This window comes from Trichomycterus rosablanca, unplaced genomic scaffold (assembly GCF_030014385.1).
Source record: "Trichomycterus rosablanca isolate fTriRos1 unplaced genomic scaffold, fTriRos1.hap1 scaffold_167, whole genome shotgun sequence".
Lineage (NCBI taxonomy): Eukaryota > Metazoa > Chordata > Actinopteri > Siluriformes > Trichomycteridae > Trichomycterus > Trichomycterus rosablanca.
Genome location: NW_026946995.1, coordinates 79350 through 105276, shown reverse-complemented (window position 1 = coordinate 105276; position 25927 = coordinate 79350). Strand labels below are relative to the sequence as shown.

General features: G+C 41.1%; 1 protein-coding gene, 1 long non-coding RNA gene and 1 pseudogene across 2 annotated transcripts; 1 reads left to right on the top strand and 2 right to left on the bottom strand.

The window, feature by feature from the left end:
• Positions 1-105: 105 nt before the first annotated feature.
• LOC134305922 (uncharacterized) lies at positions 106-586 on the bottom strand. Its single transcript, XR_010008865.1, has 3 exons — positions 510-586; positions 359-421; positions 106-260 (listed from the first exon to the last, which is right to left on the bottom strand). It is a non-coding gene; the product is annotated as an uncharacterized LOC134305922 (long non-coding RNA).
• A 1174-nt stretch (positions 587-1760) lies between these two features.
• On the bottom strand, positions 1761-11388 carry LOC134305925 (putative C-type lectin domain family 20 member A). Its single transcript, XM_062990239.1, has 6 exons — positions 10203-11388; positions 7073-7162; positions 3915-4280; positions 3380-3712; positions 3205-3296; positions 1761-2379 (listed from the first exon to the last, which is right to left on the bottom strand). The coding sequence occupies exons 2-6, from the start codon at positions 7107-7109 to the stop codon at positions 2266-2268; spliced, it is 942 nt and encodes a 313-aa protein (XP_062846309.1). The 5' UTR covers positions 7110-7162; positions 10203-11388; the 3' UTR covers positions 1761-2265.
• LOC134305929 (5S ribosomal RNA) lies at positions 9307-9415 on the top strand (annotated as a pseudogene).
• Positions 11389-25927: the final 14539 nt, after the last annotated feature.

Here is a 25927-nt window from a genome sequence, read left to right as displayed (position 1 = left end):
TGAGGACAACTTAATTTCTGTTTATGATTTCTTTATTTCCTGAAAAAAAAAAAAAATGCCAACAAGTTAATTTTCTTGTCCTTATTCTTGGTAAGAACATATATACACTCACAGCAACTACTCCCACCTTTAATTTATATTCCAGCAACTCAATTTCCAGTCTTGTCTGTTTTATTTGGAGTTTTATATGTTCCATCTGAAGATCACACTTTTCAATTTGTTTTTTTCAGGTGGACCTTGTATAAATCCTTTACAGCCAACTTGAAAGAAAGAGACAAAAATACCATGTTATGCTAAAATAAATAGCTTTGTGTTCTAAATATTTTAGATATTTATTGAGACATAAACATATTCTTACTGTTCCAAGCTGAGCTTTGGAGGTGGATGGTTCCTCATCAGATTCATGATCACCAATCACATTCTGTTATAGGACAGTCACACACATTACCATGTTTAATCAAATGAAATACCATGGTCAACATATTCAACATATGCAACGTATACTGTACCTCCATAGACCTTCCAGGATCCTCCCACTCTGAGGCAGCAGAGATTGTTTCATCATCATCCTGCAACAGGAATTTTGTTTTTTGTTTAACAGAAAGATATTTATACACATCAAGTAAGATTTAGGAACATTAAGATCACTTACAACTGCAGGAGGCTCATTTGGTTGCACCACACCACCAATCACTGGGGAGATGGCATTAAAACATGTTTAGACTATCAATGCAGTTCTCACAGTTTATGAACTAGAAACTAATAAATGTAATGAACATGCCTTTAACATAAAGAGTTGTGTCCTGGGGGGTTGTTGGCTCAGATGAGCTCCCTCCAGTGATTCCATCAGTTATAGGCCTGCCACTGTTCTGTGACAGTGCAAGCTCCTCTGCCTGGGTGAAAGGCAGTGGTGGTGGCCCCCCTCCTGTTTTTCTTACTTCAGCCTTTTTCCTATTAGCTACAAAACCATAATCAACTGTAGGGCATACCTAGCTTGATAAAAGTAAGAACATTAGGTAGTTATGTACAAGTCATACCACTTTGTACTATGTTTTTATATTTCATCTTCATTTGCTGCCATGTGCGTTTAATCCCACTTGGATTACACCTAGGTTAATAAAAAAAAAAAGTGTACAAATCAAGACAAATATTAAAATTATTTTTCCATATCCTTTCACTAAGTGAATTAGTTTTTTTTATTTAATTTTAACTCACGCATTAACTCGTTTCGCAATTTTTTGCGAAGCTGACTCCCTTTCCTTTGCTGCTGCTGCTGCTGTATTACTTTTATGCCGAAATATAATTTCATAATCTGCATACACAGACATTAACATTTCCTGCTCTATTGGTGTGAAATATGATGCCCTATGCTTTCCCTTATTCACATCCATGGTCAATCCCTTTTTCGGCGCTCAATTGAGAATGCCTGTTTATAGGTAACCGTGAACTCGCTTCTGCTGGGTTCAATCTACTCAGAATTGAGTAATCTAACTCTGATCAGCTGTTGAGGAACCGAAAACTCTGGCTATGACACGGTGAGATAAGTCAACTCGGAGTTCAGGGTTATGTTTGAAGTTTGTTAAACCCGCTTTCTGGAATACCCCCCTGGGAAACCAAGGTCCCTACACAGCATTGATAACCCCACCACTTAGTCTGGTCTTTTCCAACCAGCAGACTGAAAGACATAATATATCTTGTAAATAAATTCTTAAAGAATAAAGCAACACCTATCACATCACTGAAGATTAAAATTCCTTTATTTTCACAACAAGCGTAATTTCATAAATACAATTAATATGTTCTCTGTGTTTTTCAGGTTTCCATGTTTCAAAAGTAAAGCGTAAGAAGAATTACTTATAATTAATAAAGAAAATATCATAAATATCATGTAAAATTGGAATGGGTTTATCTACTTTTATTCCCTCTATTAGCAACGGGAAGCACAGGGAAAACGTCGCTCATTAACACTGATTGTCTACACCTGTACTAGTGTAGTCCATGTTAATTTTTGAGATGTGGGAGAAAGGGGGCAAATGGGTCTTCATACTAGGGTTGATCTAGTAATGCTTCCTTTGATAACTATGTTAAACTATGACTATTTTTATGAATATTTATAATTAGATTTTATATTTAACCAGATCTATATAATTAAACATCTAAACAACTATCCAGAACTTCCACATTTAGACATGATGTTTGTTAGTCGATACAGTGTAGCATTGTAGCTAGACGAATTCTGCTAACAATAATATATTTTAGTCTCAATTATTCTACTATAGTATCATTTTTAATCTTGTGGAACACCACTCCATCTGCTTGCTCTCTCCATTTCAACGTGATGTTCTGTTCCATCCCGAGCTCCTTTAGTTTCTGCTGGATCTGAAGAACACAAGATGATTTTATCAGGAATTCATTGTGATTGAGTGTAGAAATACACTGTTGAGATATTTTATTATGACCCCCAGCAATATATAGAGTAACCGGCTTGGAGTGAATCGATAAGGTCTTGGTAGGTCGTCACACTGAAGTGCATCCCACAGCTGCTGGAGGGTGCATGGGGGAGGATCCATAGAGCCAACACGACCATTGAGGCGGTCCCACAGATGCTGTGGAATTAGGAAGTCAGGGTAATTCTTGGTCTTGGTCTTAGCTCTTCTAACCAATGTGGGACATTTCTAGCCAATCAGCATGTATAGGTGTAGGTGATCTGCAAGGATGCCTTGGCTAACCCTTCTTGCAGAGGACGATTGTCTTTCTTCGTTCTTCACTGGACGGTTTGTCGATGGGTTCTGAGGTGGCTGATGAGTCCGATCCTGGCTGAGCAGACTTTGCCACAGTGTGGGCAGCTTAGTCCTTATTTCTCGATTTTCTGTCCCATCCTTAACGAGAGACCTCCACGTGGCCCTCTCCTGCGCAAGCATTTCCCACCTGCCGCCCTCCATGTTGTAACCCTTGAGTGTCGACTTGAGGAGAAGGATCAATTCATACCCAAATTGGTTGGGAGTGCCTTTCACATCTTATATAACCACCTAGCCAGCTCACCAAACGAGACTTCCTTCATAAGCTATGTGCTGCAGCCATCGAAAGTAGGAAGTGGTCATAATAATGTGACTCGACAGTGTAGTATAAACACCAAAAAATCCAGAGTATGAATCATTGGAGAATGAAGCAGCAAGAACCTTGAGAGTAGAAAATAAGACCTACCTTCTCCAGTAATGCTGCCTGCACTACAGGATCGTTCACGTCCTGATCTGACCGAACCTTGAACTTCAGGATCTGCTTCTGGCCTGTTATAACTATTCACATACAGAAACAGATACAAATGAAGCTGATATTATGAAGAATTATGAAAATAAGACAGGAAGCAACTTTAACTCACTTCCATGACAGAAGAAAGGTTTGAGGTCCGAGCACCGAGCATCACCGGCCTGAAAATTAGATAAATAACCACAGTCTTCAAGTGATAATGAATTATCAGGTTGTCCAGACTTCCAGGTGATGTTGGCCAGGTTGGTCTGGTCTAGCCACTTCCAGGTGGTCCTAAACAGATCGATCCAAGTCATCCACGTGAATAATATACCTAGGAGGGAATTTTCAGTTGGATCTCTTATGATGGCCAGGTCAGTGTAGTGCAGCCTGCAGTAGCTCTGAGCGTCAAACCAGGTCTTACTGGTAGAGATGTAGACGTACTTGCCGCTACCAGTTTTTGTCCCTGTGAAATTAGAAAACACAAAACATGTAATTATCTAAAAAAATATTTAAATACATATCTGATCACGCTGGCATTTCTAAATGCTGTAAAAACATTAGAGATTTTTCTGAATCAACAAGTTTAAAGTTGTGTGTTTGGTTTAGAGATATTCAGACAGGAGTGAAATCTTAGTCAGCATTGTGGACGCTGAGGGTTCACTTACCATCATAACACAAAAATGGCCATGACAATGCACAGGCTGCATCCCCCCAAGTACCAGAGTCATCCATAAACCCACACTCTTCCTGGTATTGCTTATTGTCTGGTTCACCATTAGCCCACTTGTTCACGGTTCCTGGTGGCCCATTACTGCTGGACCAGCGCCAGTCGTGCAATTCTTTGTGAAGTCCAAACCAGGCATCAGAACTGAACTGTTGTTTCAGAGCTTCGTTCTGAAGTTTGAGCATGTCGGCGTCACTTTCGATGGTAGCCAGGTCGGTGTACGTGGCTCTGCAGTAAGTCTGCGAGTCGTTCCACGTTTTGCTCTGCTGTATCAAGTAGTATTTACGGAGGACGAGGGGGGCCGCTCCTGTGGACCAGATTTAGATTTAAAATAAAAGTTCAAACACCTGAATGAAACATCTGATCGTATGAATACGTGACAAAATATTAACAACACCCATCCTTCTATAACTCTATCCATCTACACTGACCAGGCATAACATTCTGAGCACTGACAGGTGCAGTGAATAACACTGATTATTTCTTGATCGGCACCTGTTAGTGGGTGAAATATATTAAGTGTGAACATTTTATCCTCAAAGTTGATGTTATAAGCAGGAAAAATTTACGAGCACGAGCATTTGAGTGAGTTCAAAAAGTGAATTAAATGCAAGTATCAAAAGTGGTCCAAGGAAGGAACAGTGGTAAACCGGTGACAGGGTCATGATGCCCGTGTGGTTCAATCCAACAGACGAGTTACTGTAGCTCAAATTGCTAAAGAAGTAAATGCTAGTTCTGATAGAAAGGTGTCAGAATACACAGGGCATCTCAGTTTGTTGGCTGCATAGCCGCAGACCAGTGAGGGTGCCCAAATTCCCCAGGTCACAATCAAATCAAGCCTCTGTGGGATGTGCTAGACAAACAAGTCCAATCCATGGAGGCCCCACCTCACAACTTACAGGTGTTAAAGGTTCTGCTGCTAACATCTTGGTGCCAGATACCACAGCACACCTTCAGGGGTCTAGTGGAGTCCATGCCTCGACAGGTCAGGGCTGTATTTAATGTTATGCCTGATCAGTGTATAATTCCATCCATATGTCATCCACATATTTATAACTCTGTTTGGTATGTGTGTTCATTATATTCTGCTCAGCAAAGCTTTGGCGTTATCTGGCGTCACTGAAAGTAACTGCACAAGTTTAACCTGAAATAGTTCAACCAATAGATTTCCCCCTATCTTCACCTCATCACATAGCATTTAAAAGCCTCTGGGGGTTTCTCTTCACTCCTCACCAGATCGTCCATTGAGGCTATTCCCCACAGAGATCAGCTCTCTTCATTCCTGAAAACCAAACATACTTATTTTTTCTTGTACGCCAAGCTTCTTCCCCTCACCTGGATCTCCTGTTCCATGCTTCCATACTCCCTTTCAGTCTCCATTGTTCCCACACTTCCTTCGTTGCACCTCCTATGTTATTCCTGCCCTAAGTCTTTTGATTTTGTTGTTCTTAATGAACCTTTTAAAATCGACCTTTGAGTCCTTAATGTGGTGTTCGCTTTGTGGTTCCAAAAAAACCTCTTATTGGCTTATTGCCACTCCTAACTATGTTAAATTTCATACACATAAATGTTAAACATCTCCATCTATTACTGCATTTATCAATTCACATGTCCCATCATTCACACATTTTTAACTATATCTAATACATCGTGTTTTTTTTTTTTTTTTTTACTTTTTTCCAGCTACCCACATTATGCAATCTGGTCCCACTGTGGCTTACAAAATAACATAACATAAAGCTTTCACAAGAGGGCGGTCACGTAAAAGTTTTGTGTTTTTGTGCCAGTTAAAACTTTTTTTTTTTGTTTTTTTTTTATTATTATTCTCCGGGACAGATATGGTTTTAGGTACCATTTATTTACTTTTGAGCAGTTCTTTTGATCTTACAGGGAACCAGAACTGGAAAATACTCTCTTGAGTAAAATGTTTCTATATACCTGTACTATAAATATGGATTAAGCAGGAATGCTACTGCAATATGCTAATCTTCTCTGCACAGACACATTGTCAATGAGTTTATATTTTACTGGATGGATGACTACTGAAAGGATTCTGAAAGCGAACTTCTGTTTCCACACAAGGACTAAATAATTGTGTTGATGCAGACCATATCATGAGTGTAACATTGGGATTATCTTGATGGTAACTCCTTCTGGTAAGGCTGCTAAATCTTTGAAAAACCAAAGGCCATCAGCTTACTTTGGTCAACCAACTTAGAAAACCTTGGATTTTACCTGAAAAAAGGACATTTGTAAATGTTGTGGTGATAGTGGGGAGCCTGTCTTGACAGACGCTCAACTGATCAAAAACGTCCTGGGCAGTGTGTCCACTCCACAGGTGAGTCACTGCACTACACTGATGGGCAACTTCCCTTTTAAATCAATCTTATCTGTGTCTACTCCAGCAGGACGGCGCGCTGGCCAGTCGCCCCACCCATTCAGTGCAGGCACATCTCCCTGATCTACAATGCTATGACAGGTGGCCATTTGCCCAGACTGTAGCAACCAATCAAATTAGCAAAAAACAAGTTTTATAAGTAACATCTGTGTCAATATGTGAAAAACAGATTTCATAAGTGGGTCAGAGTGACCCTTACCTCACAGACAAATGAGCAAGCAGGTTAGGATTAGGTGACAGACAATGCAGTCCTCATTCTAATACATTAATCTAATACATCTATCCATTCATCCACCCATCCGTAATGGCTTCCTTCCAAAATGTTATTTATATGGTCATTTTTCCAATCATAACCCATTTTTATTACCAACAGAGCCCAACACACAGTCATCATATTTGTAATCATGTAGTTATACTGTTAGAACAGCAAGAGATCTTAAAGAAATCATGGCGTTCAGATCGTCTACTCCACTGCTATGAATTTAAGAGAAAAAAAAAACTGAGCACATGGGAAGAAACTCATCACACACATCACACACATACAAATAAGTAACTGTCTAGTTTATTACAGAGAAGACGAGTTCAAGCAGAACCAAGTCAATGGTTAGGGGTGTTGGGGTTGTTTAACATTCAGAGGGGAAACAGAACCTGTTGGAACAGGTTGTGTGGTTAAATACTACACTTAAAAATATTACACTTACCTGTGAGAAACAGGAGGATGATCAGCAACTTCTTCATCACCTCTTTGTTACTAGAGAATTGAAGAACTGTAGTTCTCCTGGCAGTTCCACCTGAAATAAGTATCTTTTTTACTTTTTTTTATCAGCTAGGAAGGGAAGCTTAAAGAGGGTGAATCTTTAGTTCAGGTTGATTTGCTGACTAAAGTAAAGAAAACACAGATGTTCATCTGCCTCTTTATTTTCTTACTTTATTAACTTTATTTGCTAGGTTAATAAGTTGCTTTGGTGATTTGTTTAAACACTTTGCATAGTGGCTTTTTCGCAAGGCAGAAAATCTTAAAACTCTGGTTCTCAAAAGATGGTATACCGGCACTGTTGGTACTTCAACTGCTTCCAGGTGGGTCTCAAAATTCCTTGGAGAATTTGCCAATTTTTTTTGAAAAAGTAGAGACAGTCAAAATAAGACAATGGTAATATAAGTAACTTTATTCTGAACAGGTGAGGTCATCAAGAGTGAATTTAAAAGGAGCGTCCACCACAGACTAAGTCTTTACAAGCAAGGATGGTTCATGGTTCACCACTTTGAGCCAAACCTTTTCTGTGAATCGTTAGTCAGTTCAAAGACAATGTTTCTCAGTGCAAGTTGCAAACAATTTAGGTCTTTCACCATCTACAGGTCAATACTGTCTTTGGCCTTGTTTAGCGGCCCAACAGTAGCAACTCGGTAGTAATGGGGCTTAATTTAGTGACCTTCTGAACACTAGTTCAGTACCTTTGCCAATTACCATTGCTCATAAAATTTACCAGGTAGAAAGAAGTAAAGAAGTAACAGGTAGGGGTGTTCCAGTAATTTTGATGGTTTAAGCCCCAACATTCCAGTAAGGTTGATGGTTTAAGCCCCAACACTTAATAAATAAAAGAATTATACAACGATGTCTGTGATAAATGGGTCAAAAGAGATGAGTTAATGCCATGTAATGGAAGTAGTGCAGTGTTTATGTAGTGTTTATAAAGAATGTTAAAATTGAGCCTCTTATATATTGGTCCTTTCTATGTTCCAAGAGACACACTAATACAACAAATATGTTACATATTTGAACATAGAACATAATGTTAAGTGCTTTTACATTGATTATTTTTTTTGTGAGAGCAGGAGTACCTGTACCACAAATGCGTACAGGTAAGATCACTGATGACAATTACAAAGAAATGCTATAGCATGTATAATATTTTCCATGAAGCCACTGGTTGGTAGCATAGTGGCATGCTTTTGTATGTGCATGCATTTGCGAGTGTGAGTGAACTTGTGAGAATGTGTATGCAGTTATTCTCCTATAAGAAGGTGGAAGTTTTGGTTACATTTTTTAATTCATTAATAATCAGAATAGGTGCTGAATTATTTATCAGTCTGACTAATGTCTACATTCCAGAATAGTTCAGTACAAAATATGCAGCCAGCTACATATTCAGTAAAAAAAAAAATCAAATTGTCATCAACTTAACTCGGTGGCTGGCAGGAGGGTGGGTAAAGGCTGGTTTTATGAGTTTTGTTTGAAATCCGATGTCATGCTGAAAATGTTGACATGAATGATACAACTTTTTATGCAATTTATGCATGTGTTGGTCAAAAAGCTACTGTGTGTTGGTGACTTATATACAGTTTATATATAAAGAGTGCTTAATGAAGTTTTAAAAATGCATCATATTCAAGTGTTTTTGTTTCTTTAGCCAATTAAAAATTTAATTGAATGCACAGTATTTTAATTACATGTACCAAACTAAAATGACTGGTAAATTGGTAGATTGGTAAGGAGTAACAATTTACTTTTAAGTAAAACAAATAATTGAGTCGGAAAATTTGGAAACTTTAAGTTGACTTAAGTTCAAGTTAACCATAAATTTAAGCTGCATTAATGCAAACTATTGATTTGAAAACTGGCTGAAAGAAATTGTGTTAATCTAACTTTTAAACTTAATAAAACTTAATTCATTTACATGTTACCAACTGAAGTAAGTTTTTTAAGTTGGTCCAACAATTCTTTAATAAATGTATCACAGTAATGTGGTGGAGTAAAAGTAAAAGTTGCTGAAAAATTTTACACTCGAATAAAGTACAGATACTTCAAAAAATATTTAAGTATTATTAATTCAAGTATTTTTATTATACTTAAATATTTAAGTATTATATATATTCATTGTCTGAAGCTGCATGAGCGACGGACGTCTATAAGAAGCAGCTTGTTACAGCGTCTCTCGCTTACGGTCACACCACCCTGAGAACACCCGATCTCGGAAGCTAAGCAGCGTCGGGCCTGGTTAGTACTTCGATGGGAGACCGCCTGGGAGTACCAGGTGCTGGAAGCTTTACTACTGTAAATATTAATGAATGACTTTTAACCGCAAATTTTCAAACGTTTCCTTGGATTGCATTTATTACTAGCTTAAAAAACTAATTTAAATCTTTACCATTTTACTGACTTCATAATTTCATAAATTCATATGTGGAGTTCATCATTCCCATCTAGTGGTGCAAGAAATACATTACATCTTGTTGAATAGATACAGATTTGTGACTTTATTATTATTATTTTATTTTTATAATTATTAATTGTTGTTGTGTTTGTTGTTATTTTTTGAAACTCCTCATGTTTTAAAGTGTAAAAGCATAAACAGCACTGTCTATAAAGATGAATCCTCTTGTGCTTATAGACTAGTTGGTTTGTAGTGTTATTTTTAAGCTTCTACTGGTGTGAATATGTGAGTTGGAAAACAAAACATGACATTAGAGAAACTGCTTGGAAGAACGTCTAGGACTGACTGTAGTCCTCTCTAAAGCTACCTGAGCAGTGTTGGCCCAGCTAACACAGAACGTTCCCGTAACGTTAGATTTTGGTTCCCCTATGGTTATTTTTAGGGAACCATCCCATAACGTTATGGTAACGTTCTATTTTCGTAAAAAAATCAGCGCTGTTCCCGGAATGTTCCGGGAACTATGAAACCTAACGTTCTCTCATGGTTTTATGAAAACTAACAGAGAACGTTATCTAAAAGTTGCCTTAAGGTTTTCTTTCTTATGTGTTTAAAGTAACGTTCCAGTAACGTTCCCGGAAGGTTTTCTTAAGATCTTTAAAGTTTTTTAGTAGGAACTTACCAAAAAGCAGCCTTTCCCAGCTAGCACAATCATCTGGCCCAGTTCCCACTTTTCTATCGGCACAGTCGGCCGAGTGTCAGAATCGGCCAGAATCAGTGTAGCCAGATCCGGCCCAGTTGTTACCACAGCTGGGTTTGGCTGGTGCTTGTAGAAACGCGTGCGCGCCGACGCTGGTTGTCCAGCTGTGGCCCAGCGTCCAGTCTCTGATTCAGCGCCGGCGGAACGAGCGTCACCATAGCAACAGTGCGACGCGAGCCGTTGAAAAAGAGGAATCGTTCGTTCGTGTGAGGTAAATAAACGTTTAATCTTAACAACTTTTTACTAAGCAAAAAGTAAGCAGAAAGTCTTTTAATGAGTTTTATATTAAGATAGAGAGTAATTTGGAAATGAAACTGTTAGGTAATGTTATCTAGTGAGTTTCAGGTTAACTGGTAGTCTGAACTGAAACACTTCAGGTAACGTTAGCTAAAAGGCTAACAGTTTCTAGCATTAGACAACAGCTGCAAAATAATTAAAGTTCATTGAATACTGTGGATAATGTAAACTTAAAAGCTACAATAAGCAACAAGAACAACAACAACAATAATAGTAATACAATAATAAGCAACAGATGACCTACCATCTCTGACTACATCCACAAGGTGGACCAACAAAGCAGGTGTGTATAATTTAAGAGTGGACAGTGAGTGGACACGGTATTTGAAAACTCCAGCAGCGATGCTGTCTGATCCACTCATACCAGCACAACACAAACTAGGCACACCACCACCACGTCAGTGTCACTGCAGTGCTGAGAATGATCCACCACCTAAATAATACCTGCTCTGAGGTGGTCATGTGGAGGTCCTGACTATTGAAGAATAAGGTAAAAGGGGGCTAACAAAGTATGCAGAGTAACTGATGGACGACAGTGGAACTGTAGAGCTACAAAGTGCACCTATAGATAGATAACTTTATTAATCCCATAGGGAAAGTCAGTAAATGGTTAGTAAACTATATGGTTAGTAGAGCTGATAGAAAAAGAGTATACATACAAGGAGGTGGTTTTAATGTTATGGCTGATCGTATATAATTTTATAACCCAAAGATTGTCCCTTGTATTTTTTGTAGATATTCAAGTGTCCACTACCATCACTGAGCCACATTTGCTTATTCACCTCTCATACATGAGTAAAAACTATGAACACTACTCTGCAGCATCTAACAGCCGGTGTAGATCATCAGCCAAGGTCACAAAATCCAGCAAGAAGGTTCTGGGTTCGATCCCCAGGTGGGGCGGTCTGGGTCATTTCTGTGTTGTTTGCATGTTCTCCCCATGTCCGCGTAGGTTTCATCCGGGTGCTCCGGCTCCCTCCCACAGTCCAAAGACATGCAAGTGAGGTGAATTGGAGACACTAAATTGTTCATGACTGTGTTTGATATAACCTTGAGAACTGATGAATCTTGTGTTATGAGTAACTACCGTTCCTGTCATGAATGTAACCAAAGTGTAAAACATGACGTTAAAATCCTAATAAACAAACAAACAGTACTTCTTTATATTGTATATATATATACAGTGTATCACAAAAGTGAGTACACCCCTCACATTTCTGCAAATATTTCATTATAGCTTTTCATGGGACAACACTATAGAAATGAAACTTGGATATAACTTAGAGTAGTCAGTGTACAGCTTGTATAGCAGTGTAGATTTACTGTCTTCTGAAAATAACTCAACACACAGCCATTAATGTCTAAATAGCTGCAACATAAGTGAGTACACCCCACAGTGAACATGTCCAAATTGTGCCCAAATGTGTCGTTGTCCCTCCCTGGTGTCATGTGTCAAGGTCCCAGGTGTAAATGGGGAGCAGGGCTGTTAAATTTGGTGTTTTGGGTACAATTCTCTCATACTGGCCACTGGATATTCAACATGGCACCTCATGGCAAAGAACTCTCTGAGGATGTGAGAAATAGAATTGTTGCTCTCCACAAAGATGGCCTGGGCTATAAGAAGATTGCTAACACCCTGAAACTGAGCTACAGCATGGTGGCCAAAATCATACAGCGGTTTTCCAGGACATGTTCCACTCTGAACAGGTTTTGCCAGGGTCGACCAAAGAAGTTGAGTCCACGTGTTCGGCGTCATATCCAGAGGTTGGCTTTAAAAAATAGACACATGAGTGCTGCCAGCATTGCTGCAGAGGTTGAAGACGTGGGAGGTCAGCCTGTCAGTGCTCAGACCATACGCCGCACACTGCATCAACTCGGTCTGCATGGTCGTCATCCCAGAAGGAAGCTGACGCACAAGAAAGCCCGCAAACAGTTTGCTGAAGACAAGCAGTCCAAGAACATGGATTACTGGAATGCCCTGTGGTCTGACGAGACCAAGATAAACTTGTTTGGCTCAGATTGTGTCCAGCATGTGTGGCGGCGCCCTGGTGAGAAGTACCAAGACAACTGTATCTTGCCTACAGTCAAGCATGGTGGTGGTAGCATCATGGTCTTGGGCTGCATGAGTGTTGCTGGCACTGGGGAGCTGCAGTTCATTGAGGGAAACATGAATTCCAACATGTACTGTGACATTCTGAAACAGAGCATGATCCCCTCCCTTCGAAAACTGGGCCTCATGGCAGTTTTCCAACAGGATAACGACCCCAAACACAACCTCCAAGATGACAACTGCCTTGCTGAGGAAGCTGAAGGTAAAGGTGATGGACTAAACCCAATTGAGCACCTGTGGCGCATCCTCAAGTGGAAGGTGGAGGAGTTCAAGGTGTCTAACATCCACCAGCTCCGTCATGTCATCATGGAGGAGTGGAAGAGGATTCCAGTAGCAACCTGTGCAGCTCTGGTGAATTCCATGCCCAGGAGGGTTAAGGCAGTGCTGGATAATAATGGTGGTCACACAAAATATTGACACTTTGGGCACAATTTGGACATGTTCACTGTGGGGTGTACTCACTTATGTTGCCAGCCATTTAGACATTAATGGCTGTGTGTTGAGTTATTTTCAGAAGACAGTAAATCTACACTGCTATACAAGTTGTACACTGACTACTCTAAGTTACAGTGCCTTGCAAAAGTATTCAGCCCCCTTGAACTTTTCAACCTTTTGCCACATTTCAGGCTTCAAACATAACGATATGAAATTGTAATTTTTTGTGAAGAATCAACAACAAGTGGGACACAATCGTGAAGTGGAACGAAATTTATTGGATATTTTAAACTTTTTTTAGAAATAAAAAACTAAAAAGTGGGGCGTGCAATATTATTCAGCCCCTTTACTTTCAGTGCAGCAAACTCACTCCAGAAGTTCAGTGAGGATCTCTGAATGATCCAATGTTGACCTAAATGACTGATGGTGATAAATAGAATCCACCTGTGTGTAATCAAGTCTCCGTATAAATGCACCTGCTCTGTGACAGTCTCAGAGTTCTGTTTAAAGCGCAGAGAGCATCATGAAGACCAAGGAACACACCAGGCAGGTCCGAGATACTGTTGTGGAGAAGTTTAAAGCCGGATTTGGATACAAAAAGATTTCCCAAGCTTTAAACACCTCAAGGAGCACTGTGCAAGCGATCATATTGAAATGGAAGGAGTATCAGACCACTGCAAATCTACCAAGACCCGGCCGTCCCTCTAAACTTTCAACTCAAACAAGGAGAAGACTGATCAGAGATGCAGCCAAGAGGCCCATGATCACTCTGAATGAACTGCAGAGATCTACAGCTGAGGTGGGAGACTCTGTCCATAGGACACAATCAGTCGTACACTGCACAAATCTGGCCTTTATAGAAGAGTGGCAAGAAGACAGCCATTTCTCAAAGATATCTATAAAAAGTCACCTGGGAGACACACCAAACATGTGGAAGAAGGTGCTCTGGTCAGATGAAACCAAAATAGAACTTTTTGGCCACAATGCAAAACGTTATGTTTGGCGTAAAAGCAACACAGCTCATCACCCTGAACACACCATCCCCACTGTCAAACATGGTGGTGGCAGCATCATGGTTTGGGCCTGCTTTTCTTCAGCAGGGACAGGGAAGATGGTTAAAATTGATGGGAAGATGGATGGAGCCAAATACAGGACCATTCTGGAAGAAAACCTGTTGCAGTCTGCAAAAGACCTGAGACTGGGACGGAGATTTATCTTCCAACAAGACAATGAACCAAAACATAAAGCAAAATCTACAATGGAATGGTTCAAAAATAAACGTATCCAGGTGTTAGAATGGCCAAGTCAAAGTCCAGACCTGAATCCCATCGAGAATCTGTGGAAAGAGCTGAAAACTGCTGTTCACAAACGCTCTCCATCCAACCTCACTGAGCTCGAGCTGTTTTGCAAGGAAGAATGGGCAAAAATTTCTGTCTCTCGATGTGCAAAACTGATAGAGACATACCCCAAGCGACTTGCAGCTGTAATCGCAGCAAAAGGTGGCGCTACAAAGTATTAACGCAAGGGGGCTGAATAATATTGCACGCCCCACTTTTCAGTTTTTTATTTCTAAAAAAAGTTTAAAATATCCAATAAATTTCGTTCCACTTCACGATTGTGTCCCACTTGTTGTTGATTCTTCACAAAAAATTACAATTTCATATCGTTATGTTTGAAGCCTGAAATGTGGCAAAAGGTTGAAAAGTTCAAGGGGGCTGAATACTTTTGCAAGGCACTGTATATCCAAGTTTTATTTCTATAGTGTTGTCCCATGAAAAGATATAATAAAATATTTGCAGAAATGTGAGGGGTGTACTCACTTTCGTGATACACTGTTTATATGGGAATATGAGTTTTTTAGCCATATCGCCCAGCCCTACTGGAAGTGATGCTTAATGTAATGGACATTTAGTAACATTTGTACCTTAAATTTCCTGAGTGTCTGCAAAACAAAAGTGTTCTTTTGTATCGCGAGTGACATTTTTTAAAGGCCATATCGCCCACCCCTAGTGTTGTGTGCATACTGCACACTTCTGTACTGAAAGCGCTGCATACTTCCTCCAATCTAGTACAGACTCTGTTAGTATGCAACTCTGGATGCAGCTAATGTTTCTCTCCAGTGTGAATGCCCTGGTGTCTTTTAAGAGCACTCTTTGTATTAAAGCTCTTCCCACATTGTGAGCACTGATACGGTTTCTCTCCACTGTGAATGCGCTGGTGGATTTTGAGCTCACTCTGTCTAGTAAAACTCTTTTCACATTGTGAGCACTGATACGGTTTCTCTCCAGTGTGAATGCGCTGGTGGATTTTGATATGACTCTTTTGATTAAAACTCTTCCCACACTGTGAGCACTGATATGGTTTCTCTCCAGTGTGAATGCGCTGGTGTATTTTAACCACACTCTTTGTATTAAAACTCTTTCCACACTGTGAACACTGATACGGTTTCTCTCCAGTGTGAATGCGCTGGTGGGTTATGAGATCACTCTTTGTAATAAAACCCTTACCACACTGTGAGCACTGAAATGTTTTCTCTCCAGTGTGAATGTGCTGGTGTCTTTTGAGATTACTCTGTTGATTAAAACTCTTTCCACACTGTGAACACTGATATGGTTTCTCTCCAGAGTGAATGTGCTGGTGTTTTTTCAAATCACTCTTTGTATTAAAACCCCTCCCACACTGTGAGCACTGATATGGTTTCTCTCCACTGTGAATGTGCTGGTGTGTTTTGAAATGAGTCTGTTGATTAAAACTTTTCCCACAGAGTGAGCACTGATACGGTTTCTCTCCAGTGTGAATGCGCTGGTGTATTTTGAGCTCACACTTTGTATTAAAACTCTTTCCACATTGTGAGCACTGATATGGTTTCTCTCCTGTGTGAATGCGCTGGTGTGTTTTGAGCTTACTCTGTGTATTAAAACGCTTCCCACACTGTGAGCACTGATATGGTTTTTCGCCAGTGTGAATGCGCTGGTGTTTTTTTAGATCACTCTGTCCATTAAAACGCTTCCCACACTGTGAGCACTGATATGGTTTCTCTCCAGTGTGAATGCGCTGGTGTATTTTGAGCTCACTCTGTCTAATAAAACTCTTCCCACATTGTGAGCACTGATACGGTTGCTCTCCAGTGTGAATGCGCTGGTGTTTTTTAAGATCACCCTGTGTAATAAAACTATTTTCACACTGTGAGCACTGATATGGTTTCTCTCCTGTGTGAATGCGCTGGTGTATTTTGAGATGACACTGGAACCTGAAGCTCTTTCCACACTGTGAGCACTGATATGGTTTCTCTCCAGTGTGAATGCGCTGGTGTATTTTGAGATGACACTGGAACTTGAAGCTCTTCCCACACTGTGAGCAGACGTTTCCTTCTTCCTGTGTGGGACTGAGAGAGGTGTTAATGCTGACAGTACCAGAGGACGTTTCCTGATTACTGGAGCTTCTGGTGGGCGTCAGATCCTCATGTTCAGTCTTAATCTTCACCAGAGTCTCATATTTATCATGGTTGCAGCTCTTGATGTGATTGTGGAGCTGATTTTGGGTTGTAGAGGAACGTGGACACGAGGAGCAGCAGAAATCCTTGTTCAGTTCTGAAGCACAAAATAATTAAATACATTTATAACATTATAAATAATCAATACATTTATAACATTATAAATAATTAAATACATTTATAACATTATAAATAATCAAATACATTTATAACATTATAAATAATCAAATACATTCATAACATTATAAATAATCATATACATTTATAACATTATAAATAATCAAATACATTTATAACATTATAAATAATCAAATACATTTATAACATTATAAATAATCAAATACATTTATAACATTATAAATAATAAATACTGTTAGTAATTGTTAAACTGAGATCTGATGCTAAAGTCCTGTAACGTGATTCATCCTGCATTCATCATTTCCTGCTCACACTGATCTGCATGAGCACAATACAAGCTTTCACTGTATGATGCTTCATCCCAGGTTCCTCTGATTCTATTCAATCCAAATCTTATTTTACTCAAGATAAAAAATATCTTACTGAGTTCATCTTTATCTTCAGGTTCTTCCTTCTTCACAGGCTTCATCTGGAAACCTCCACACTGTTGGTCCTCTGGGGTGAGGTGTTCCTCAGAGGTGACGTGTTCCACAGGGATTAAAGATCCTTCACCTGAAATTCATCAATATGTGAAGAAGAAACTCAACAACTGGAGGAAACTGAAGGTTGTGGGTTTAGTTACCACAAATAAATACTACTTAGATTTAATCCGGACTGGAAGTATCAGCACTTCTACACAGGACAGTACGGTACAGTACAGGTTCTAATCCCACTATCCACATTCTCTTATTATTTCTACTATACTAACCACACTGTACTGTACTAACATGGCAAATTGCTCCACATTTACTTACAGAAGTAACTTCCATCTTCTTCCTCCTCCTTTTTTATTAGTTTCTCTTGGAATCCTTCATTTTGTAGATCTATGGGGGTGACGTGTCCCTCTTCTGCTGACTGCATTATTAAAAGATCTGACAGGCAGACGGACAGATAGACAAATGTACTTTATTCCCTATTAAAGAGAAATCCAGGAAAATTCTTTCAGACACTTTTAACTGTTTATTTTTAATGCTGTGAGGCTGTAAACAGAGTGAAAATGTTGAAACTATTGTGGGACTGAGCAGCATCAGACAGAAAAGACTTCTAATAGAACTTTTTGGGTTGGTTTCACAGACAGGGATTAAGCCTAGTCCTAGACTACACAGCATTTTGAATGGAGATTCTCTATTTAAAGCTAAATGTAGTCCTGGACTATAAGCCTTAATCCCTGTCTGGGAAACAACCCTTTGAGTTTGGTGGAAGTGGTTTTGTGGCCCAAAGTGAAATGATGAAGTCTGATGTTCTTTACATCTAGTTTCTCATCCACTCCCAATAACAGTGCTGTACTAATACTTTTAACTTTTACTATAAACCTGTAAAACAACCTGTAAACAAAGCTACAAGAACTCGCTGTTTCTATCAAACATTAAACACTGTAAACAAAGCTGAAAATGTGACGCGTTTATATCAAAATGTTAGATTTAATAATGAATAAACTCTGAATCCGTTACAATCCACTGATTCATCGGTTCAATGAATCGGTTCATCAGTACTGAATCATGTGTGATGCTAACAGTTAGCGGAGCAGCTAATAGTTTGTTTGTTTAAATAAAACTGGAGTTAAAGCTCCTCAAATCCTCACAGTGATGTTTTATTATGAACTCTAGTTTTATTATTAATTAGAATGTGGTTATAATTAAATATAAGGGTTATAATTAAATACATATTTTACTTACAGATGAGGCTCTACAGTACAAACACAGCAGCTTCTTGTTCTTCTTATGATGTTTAATGGCGGTTGGCAGAACAACTTAAGACGCACCAGCGTCACCAACTGGACTGGAGTTGAACAGCAGCTTAGCAGTAAAACATCTCCATTAGCCCTGTATCTCTCAGCTCCAGTGTTGGGGGGAACGCGGTACAGTCACGTGATTACTTTTTATCTGTAACGAAGTCATGTAACGCGTTACAGTTAAATATTTGTAATGACATTACAGTTACTGTGATGAGGGATGAGTCGTTCCCGAACGAACCGATTCTATTGAACGACTCTTTGAAATGAACTAAAGGAACCGAGTCGCTCCTCTAGTATAAGGACAAATAATTGAGGAATAAACTTGTTTAATGATGTTAAATCTGATTGGTTCATGGCGTTTATGTTTTAAAGCAGAAACAAACACAAGCACATCTCTGCACAAGAGAGGATTTTTCTGAAACTAAATAAATAAAGTAAATAAATGAATTTGTTTGTAGATGTGATTCCAGTATACAGTATTTGTTTGGGTTTAGAATGTAACATGAAAGTAAAGTAATGAGGAACGAGATTACATTTTCCAGGATGTAATGAGTAAAGTAATCCCATTACAATTTTAGTTAAGTAATAAGTAATGAGTAATGGATTACTTTTTTGAGTAACTACCCCAACACTGCTCAGGTAGCTTTAGAGAGGACTACTAAGAAAGGACTAAGAAACCTTGAGAGGAACCAGACTCAGCAGGGACCTCCATCCTCCCTGTGTGGCCTAGAGGATAATTTAAAATAATAAAATATACACAAATCATACATACACAAACCTAACCTAAACAATTTTAAGCTCTTAATTACGTATTTATTTATTTTAGTTTCAAAACAACACGAAGCTGGCGAGAAAAATAAAAGTAAGAGAGAGGGATGGGAGACCGCCTGGGAATACCAGGTGCTGGAAGCTTTTATCCACACACACTCACCTTCACTCCAAACCTCCTGTTACACACTGACCCAGCGACTTTTTCTTCATCAAAGCTAATGTCCAAGGCAGTTAAACAGAGTTATTATTATTTATTTATTGTAATATTTACACTATAATTTCCTGTAGTACGAGCGGAATGGGTAAGTGTAGCATCTCTCCTATAAAAATAAAATATTTCGTTAAATGAAAAGACATGTGAAACAGTTCAGGATGAGACATAAAAAGTAGATGTGTGTGTATTATTTAAAACTAAACTGATAGGTTACCTTCAAATAATTGTGCATCATGTGTTCCTGATTTACATTCAGTGTTAACTAGAAAAAGACCCACCGTGACCTTGACCAGGTGCTAAAAATAAGGTGCTCTCTCTCTCTCTCTCTCTCTCTCTCTCTCAATTCAATTCAATTCAAAAGTGCTTTATTAGCATGACAAATATTCACATTTGTATTGCCAAAGCGCATTTACAAACTAGATAATAAATGGGAAAAAAAAAAAATTGCATACATAAACATTTATATTAATTTAAAGAATGTTCAATAACATTAGTAATTAGCCTTAAAAAATAACAGAAACAAATTAGAACAACAAGTATATAAAGTGTGTATATGTATGTGTGGAAAAAGTATTTGTAAGTGTGTGTGTGTTTGTGTGTGTGTGTATGATGGTGTGTGTGTATGATGGTGTGTGTGTATGATGGTGTGTGTGTGCGAGTATGCGTGAGTGTGTATGGGATACAGTATAAGGTCACTCACTGTCCCTCACCTGGTGGCAGGTGTGTAGGTAGAGAGCTGCGAGTGTGCAGCTCGCTCTGTGCTCCCCCAATAGGTAGGGCAGCTTGTCAGGGTTTGAGAGAGAATTAAAATTGGGGATAATTTTGTTGATTTTGGTAAAAAATTGTTTTCGAATGTGTGTGTATTTTGTACATTCAGTGAGGAAGTGCAGCTCTGTCTCTATCTGGTTTGAAGAGCAGTGTTGACACACTCTCTCCTCTCTGGGCATCCAGGACTGTCTGTGTCGTCCCGTCTCGATGGCCAGGCTGTGTTCGCTGAGTCTGTACCTTGTCAAGGTGTTTCTGAGTTTTGGATCAGTTATACAGTAGTGCTGAGATAATCTGCCACACTATACTGTCTATTTAGAGCCAAATAACATTGTAGTTTACTTTGGAGTTTAGTTTGTGTTTCCCAATAGGCCAAATAGTTTATCTTTAATTCATGTGTAATTTGATCAGTTCTGATTAGGTTCTGGTCTTGAGTCTTAATAGTGTTAGTCTGTGTTAGTGGTGTGTTAATGCAGTGACTCAGGACCAGTTGGATGAGGGGACTGGTATCTCTCTCTCTCTCTCTCTCTCTCTCTCTCTCTCTCTCTCTCTCTCTCTCTCTCTGCATGCTGGGAGTGGGCGGAGCGTTTGTGAGTGTGTGAGAACGGTGGTGTGTGTGGCGGTGAGCTTGAGCTCTTTTCTTTTTTCTCAGTTACTTTTTTACCCTGGTGTTGGGTTTTTCTGAGTGTCCACCCTTTTCACCTTAAACACTAGTGTTTTCGATAATCCGCCGCGAGCGGTGTGAGGCGAGTAATGGCCTCTCGCCTCGCGGCGGAGATGCCGTCCCTCTCCCGCGCGAACGGGTTCAGGTGCGTCCCCCTAGCCCAGGCTACGGTGGAGGACGTGCTGCTCGCGGTGGGAGAGAAAGTCGGACATGATAAAATCTACTCCGCTTCGCGGATGAATAAAGCGGTGGTGGTGTTTGTGAGGGAAGAGCGGCTGGTTGCTGTACTGGTGGAGAGTGGCATTGAGATTTTGGAGACTTTTGTGCCGGTGTCTCCTTTGTTTACACCGGCGTCGAGGGTCACCGTCTCTAATGTCCCGCCTTTCGTTTCCAACGAGTCTATCAGACAGGAACTAAGCCGTTTTGGGAAGTTTGCGGGTGAAATGAAGCTGATTCCTCTGGGCTGTAGGAACGGGGCACTGAAGCACGTCCTGTCTTTCAGGAGGCAGGTGTTCATGTTTCTAAATAGCCCAGATAAAACGCTTGACGCTGCGTTCCGTGTGTTTCATGATAATGACTCGTACATTATGTACGCGACCACGGACAGTCTGAAATGTTTTCAGTGCGGGAGCAGTAGACATAAGCGATTTGAGTGCCCTTTAAACAAACAGAGGGCAGCGCAGAAGGACCAGGCCTCTACTACAGCTGAACCGAGTGGGGCTCTGGAGAAGGGTGCTGTGAGTGACGCTCCTGCAGATGCTGGAGAGAGTTCGTCAGTGACTCTAGCTCCGGAGGCAAGGCGTGGACAGGAGGTGAGTGAGCGGTTGAAGGGCAGTGGTATCGGCAGTGGGGATGGTCAGGTTCAGGCTGACCAGCTTACAGCCGAGCAGGTGGGTGTAAAGCCTAGCACCCTTATCAGTGGGGTAGCAGGTGGAGTAGGTAATGAGGTTGGGGCTGGTGCTCAAGAGGGAGAGGCAGTTGGTGATGGGGTAGACCGGGTTGTTAAGACCAGTGAACAGATGAATTTGGGAACTGGTGGTGGCACGGATTCGGGGGTTCAGATTGGTGATCACTTGGGGAGTGGAGCTGGTTCTCAGGAGAACATGGGGGTAGAAAGTGGTGTAGTCACAGGGGTTGAGTCTAGTGGTCAGGTGGGGGATATAGTTGAAAGTCAGGTGAATATGGAGAGAGTCTGTGGTGTGGATATAGGTACTGAGTCTGGTGCTCAGGTGGGTGGTGGTGTAGGTGATCTGATGAGTGGAGGTGTTAGTGCCCAGGTGAGCGGTGGTGGAGGTGTTAGTGCTCAGGTGAGTAGTAGTATGAGAGCGAAGGTGAGCGAAGGTGTAGGAGCTCAGGTGAATAGTAGCGCAGTAGCTCAGGTAAGCAGAGGTGTTAGTACTCAGATGAGCAGTAGTGTAGGAGCTGAGGTGAGCAGAGGTGTAGGAGCTCAGGTGAGCGGAGATTTTGAAGAGGCTGGCCCGAGCACTGCAGGTGGCAGTTTTCAGGTGCTGGTGTCAGAGGTTGTCAGTGAATCTCAGTCTAGTTCAGCTGTGTCTCAGGAGGAGGCTATGGAGGAGGACAGGATGTCTGAGGTATCTGATTTTGGAGGGAGTCAGTCTGGAGGTGGGATGTTATACTCTGTGGAGCAGATAAACTCGTTTTTGGATGATACTAAGGGCAGACCTGTTGAGGTCAGTGATTTTTTCCCTGACCTGGACAGGTTTGTATGTTCGGCTTTAATGGCACAGAAGAATGTTGGATATGACATCCTCTCGAAGCAAAAGCGTTTTCGTTTAAAAAAAACTTGTTACTGCAATCAGGAAGGTAAAAAGGGCTAAGTCTGGTGTGTGTCGCATGTCTGTTCGTAAAAATGTCTGAACACGGAGCACGTAGGAAGAGGGTCTCTCTTGATCTTTTTGCTTGTTTCCTGTTATACTGTTGTCTTTCTCTTATTTCTATCATTATGGGTTTTCTAAGGGTGGGCTCTTTGAATGTTAATGGTTTTAGAGACAAAGATAAACAGGCCCTTTTTTATGAATTTTTTTCTCTTAAGAAATTAAATGTATGTTTTTTACAAGAAACACATAGTGATGATGCCTCAGCTTCTGAGTGGGGTCTGTGGTGGAAAGGGGAATTGTTTCTTAGCCATGGTTCGAATGTTAGCGCAGGTGTTGCTATTCTCTTCTCTCAGTCCAGTAGAGTGAACGTACTGTCTGTCGATGAAATTGTAGCTGGACGACTTCTCATGCTTAAAGCTAGACTCTGTGATCATGTGTTTATTTTTATTAATGTGTATGCCCCAAACAGAGGTGCAGAAAGAGGTGAGCTGTTTGTGAGGCTGGAGCAGTTATTGCAATCCCTACCTTTAGACGGCACAGTTGTGTTGGGAGGGGATTGGAACTGCACTTTGGATTTTGTCAATGATAGAAACGGCGAAGAGCCTCATCCCCAGTCTGCTCAGACTTTGGCCATTACTTTATCTGGTTTTAATTTAGTTGATGTTTGGAGGGAAAAACACCCTTCAGTCAAGCAGTACTCCTGGGTTAGGGTTTTTGAAGGAGGTGTATATGCGGCCCGTTTGGACCGGTTCTATGTTTCTAATAGTGCTCGGAATATGATCAGTCAGTCTACCATTCAGCCCACCTCTTTCTCTGATCATCATTTATGTACTGTAGTCTTTTCTGTTGTTCCTCAGTCCTCTGGTAGTCCAATGTGGTATTTTAATAAGGCACTTTTAGCAGATAAAAAAATTTGCGATAATTTTAAACTGTTTTGGGGAGAGTGGGTTGGTAAGAAGGGTGATTTTGTAAACCTTATGCAATGGTGGGAAGTGGGGAAGGCCCAAATTAAAGCCTTCTGTCAGGACTTTACCGCATATTCCACCTCTAAATTGAGGGCAGCGGTTAGTAAATTGGAACAAGACATTTCTAAAATACACGACTCTATGTTCCTTCAAAATTCACTGGATCTGCGGGCGGATCTTACGATTAAGTTACAGGAACTGAGTGATATTTTAAAGGAGAAGGCAAAGGGAGCTTTGGTGCGGTTCAGGTTCATGTCTGTGCGGGACATGGATGCTCCTACTGTTTTCTTTTTTAATTTAGAGAAATCTTCTCATCGACATAAATCACTGGTGTCTGTCCGCAAAGCTGACGGAACTATTACGACAGAACCGGCGGAGGTGAGAAGATTGGCTGTGGACTTTTATTCTGAACTGTATACAGCAGGTGCTAGGGATCAGCATTGCTCCAGGACCCTGCTCGAGGATCTACCTCAACTGGATGATCAACACAAGCAGGACCTGGATGCGACTTTGACTTTCGAGGAGCTCACTGCAGCTGTAACTCAGCTTTCGTCTGGGAGAGCGCCTGGTATTGATGGTCTTCCGGTGGACTTTTACAAGGCTTTCTGGGGGATCATCGGGAGGGACTTGTATGAGGTTCTGCTGGCTGGCCTTGATGCCAAGGTGCTCCCGAGTAGCTGTCAGCGTGCCGTCTTATCCCTCTTACCGAAGAAGGGAGACCTCTGCCTTTTAAAGAACTGGAGACCTGTTTCTCTCTTGTGTTCAGACTATAAGATACTCTCCCGATGTATTGCGAACAGACTAAAAGGTGTGTTAGGCGTGATTGTACATAAGGACCAGTCTTACTGAGTGCCTCGACGCTCTATTTATGATAATTTGTTTTTAATTAGGGACTTATGTGATTTTGCTAGGATGTCTCATTTAGAGTTTGGTTTGTTATCTCTGGACCAAGAAAAGGCATTTGATCGTGTAGATCATGATTATCTTTTTACTGCTCTAAGTGCTTTTGTTTTTGGGGATGGTTTCATGTCCTGGGTGAAATTGCTTTATTCAGGGGCCTCCTGTCTGATAAAGGCGGGAGGGGGTCTGAGTGTCCCCGTCCCCGTCAGTAGGGGGATACGGCAGGGCTGTCCTTTGTCTGGACAACTCTACTCACTTGCAGTGGAACCCCTTCTGGTTTTAATTAGGAAAAGACTGTCGGGCTTAAACATTATGAACAGTTTATATAGAGTCTCTGCCTATGCTGATGACATCACAGTCATAGTGAAAAATGACCAGGATGTTGTGTCCCTGCAGGATACCCTGCAAGTTTACAGCAAGGCCACCTCCGCTAAACTTAACTGGGATAAGACAGAGGCTTTGTGGTGTGGCTCTCAGAGTCCATGCAGTATTTTGCCATTACTCCCGGGAGGGGTTAGGTGGAGCAGGCATGGCATAAAGTTTTTAGGGGTCTGGCTGGGCTCTGAAGAGGCAATAGCAATGAACTGGGAAGGTGTTGTGGAGAAAGTTCGTGCCAGGTTGTCTTCATGGTCCTGGATGCTCCCCCAGTTATCGTACAGGGGTCGAGTGTTGGTCGTGAACAATCTTGTTGCGTCAGCTTTGTGGCACAGATTTACTGTTCTCAACCCACCTAGACAACTGACCGACGACATCCAGAAAATACTGGTGAATTTTTTCTGGTCTGGACAACACTGGCTCAGAGCAGCTGTCCTGTCTCTGCCTGTGCAGGAGGGGGGACAGGGTCTTATCGACATCCGGTCCAGAATTGCAACCTTGCGTCTGCAAGCTGTGCAGCGGTTGCTGTACAGAGGGCAGCAGGGCTGGAAGGCCGTTGCCTGTGCCCTTTTGCGGCGCGCTGGTGGTATGGGGCTGGACTGGCATCTGTTCTCCCTTCCGCTGGAAGGGGTGGATTTGAGAGGTTTGACTCCATTTTACACAGCAGTGCTGGAGGCATGGTGTCTGTTCTCTTTTTCGAGGGACGACTCCACTCTGCCTTCAGCGTGGATCTTTGAGGAGCCACTGTTCCACAACCCCTCTTTTCCATCATTGCAACGGGTCTCAGGGGCTTTGAGGACTGCCCTGTTGGAAGGTGGACTTGTCAAGGTTCGTGACCTGCGGAGGGGTAGGGACTGGGTGCATGCGGAGCAGTTGGCTGAGATGGTCGGTCTGAGGTCGGTGCGTGT

Bases quoted from the DNA above. Each gene is read 5' to 3' on its own strand.
- LOC134305925 (XM_062990239.1), bottom strand. From the start codon at position 7,109: ATGAAGAAGTTGCTGATCATCCTCCTGTTTCTCACAG. The intron at 4,281-7,072 runs GTAAGTGTAATA...TCTGGTCCACAG, and splicing joins CATCCTCCTGTTTCTCACAG to GAGCGGCCCCCCTCGTCCTC. The intron at 3,297-3,379 runs GTGAGTTAAAGT...GTATGTGAATAG, and splicing joins ACCTTTCTTCTGTCATGGAA to TTATAACAGGCCAGAAGCAG.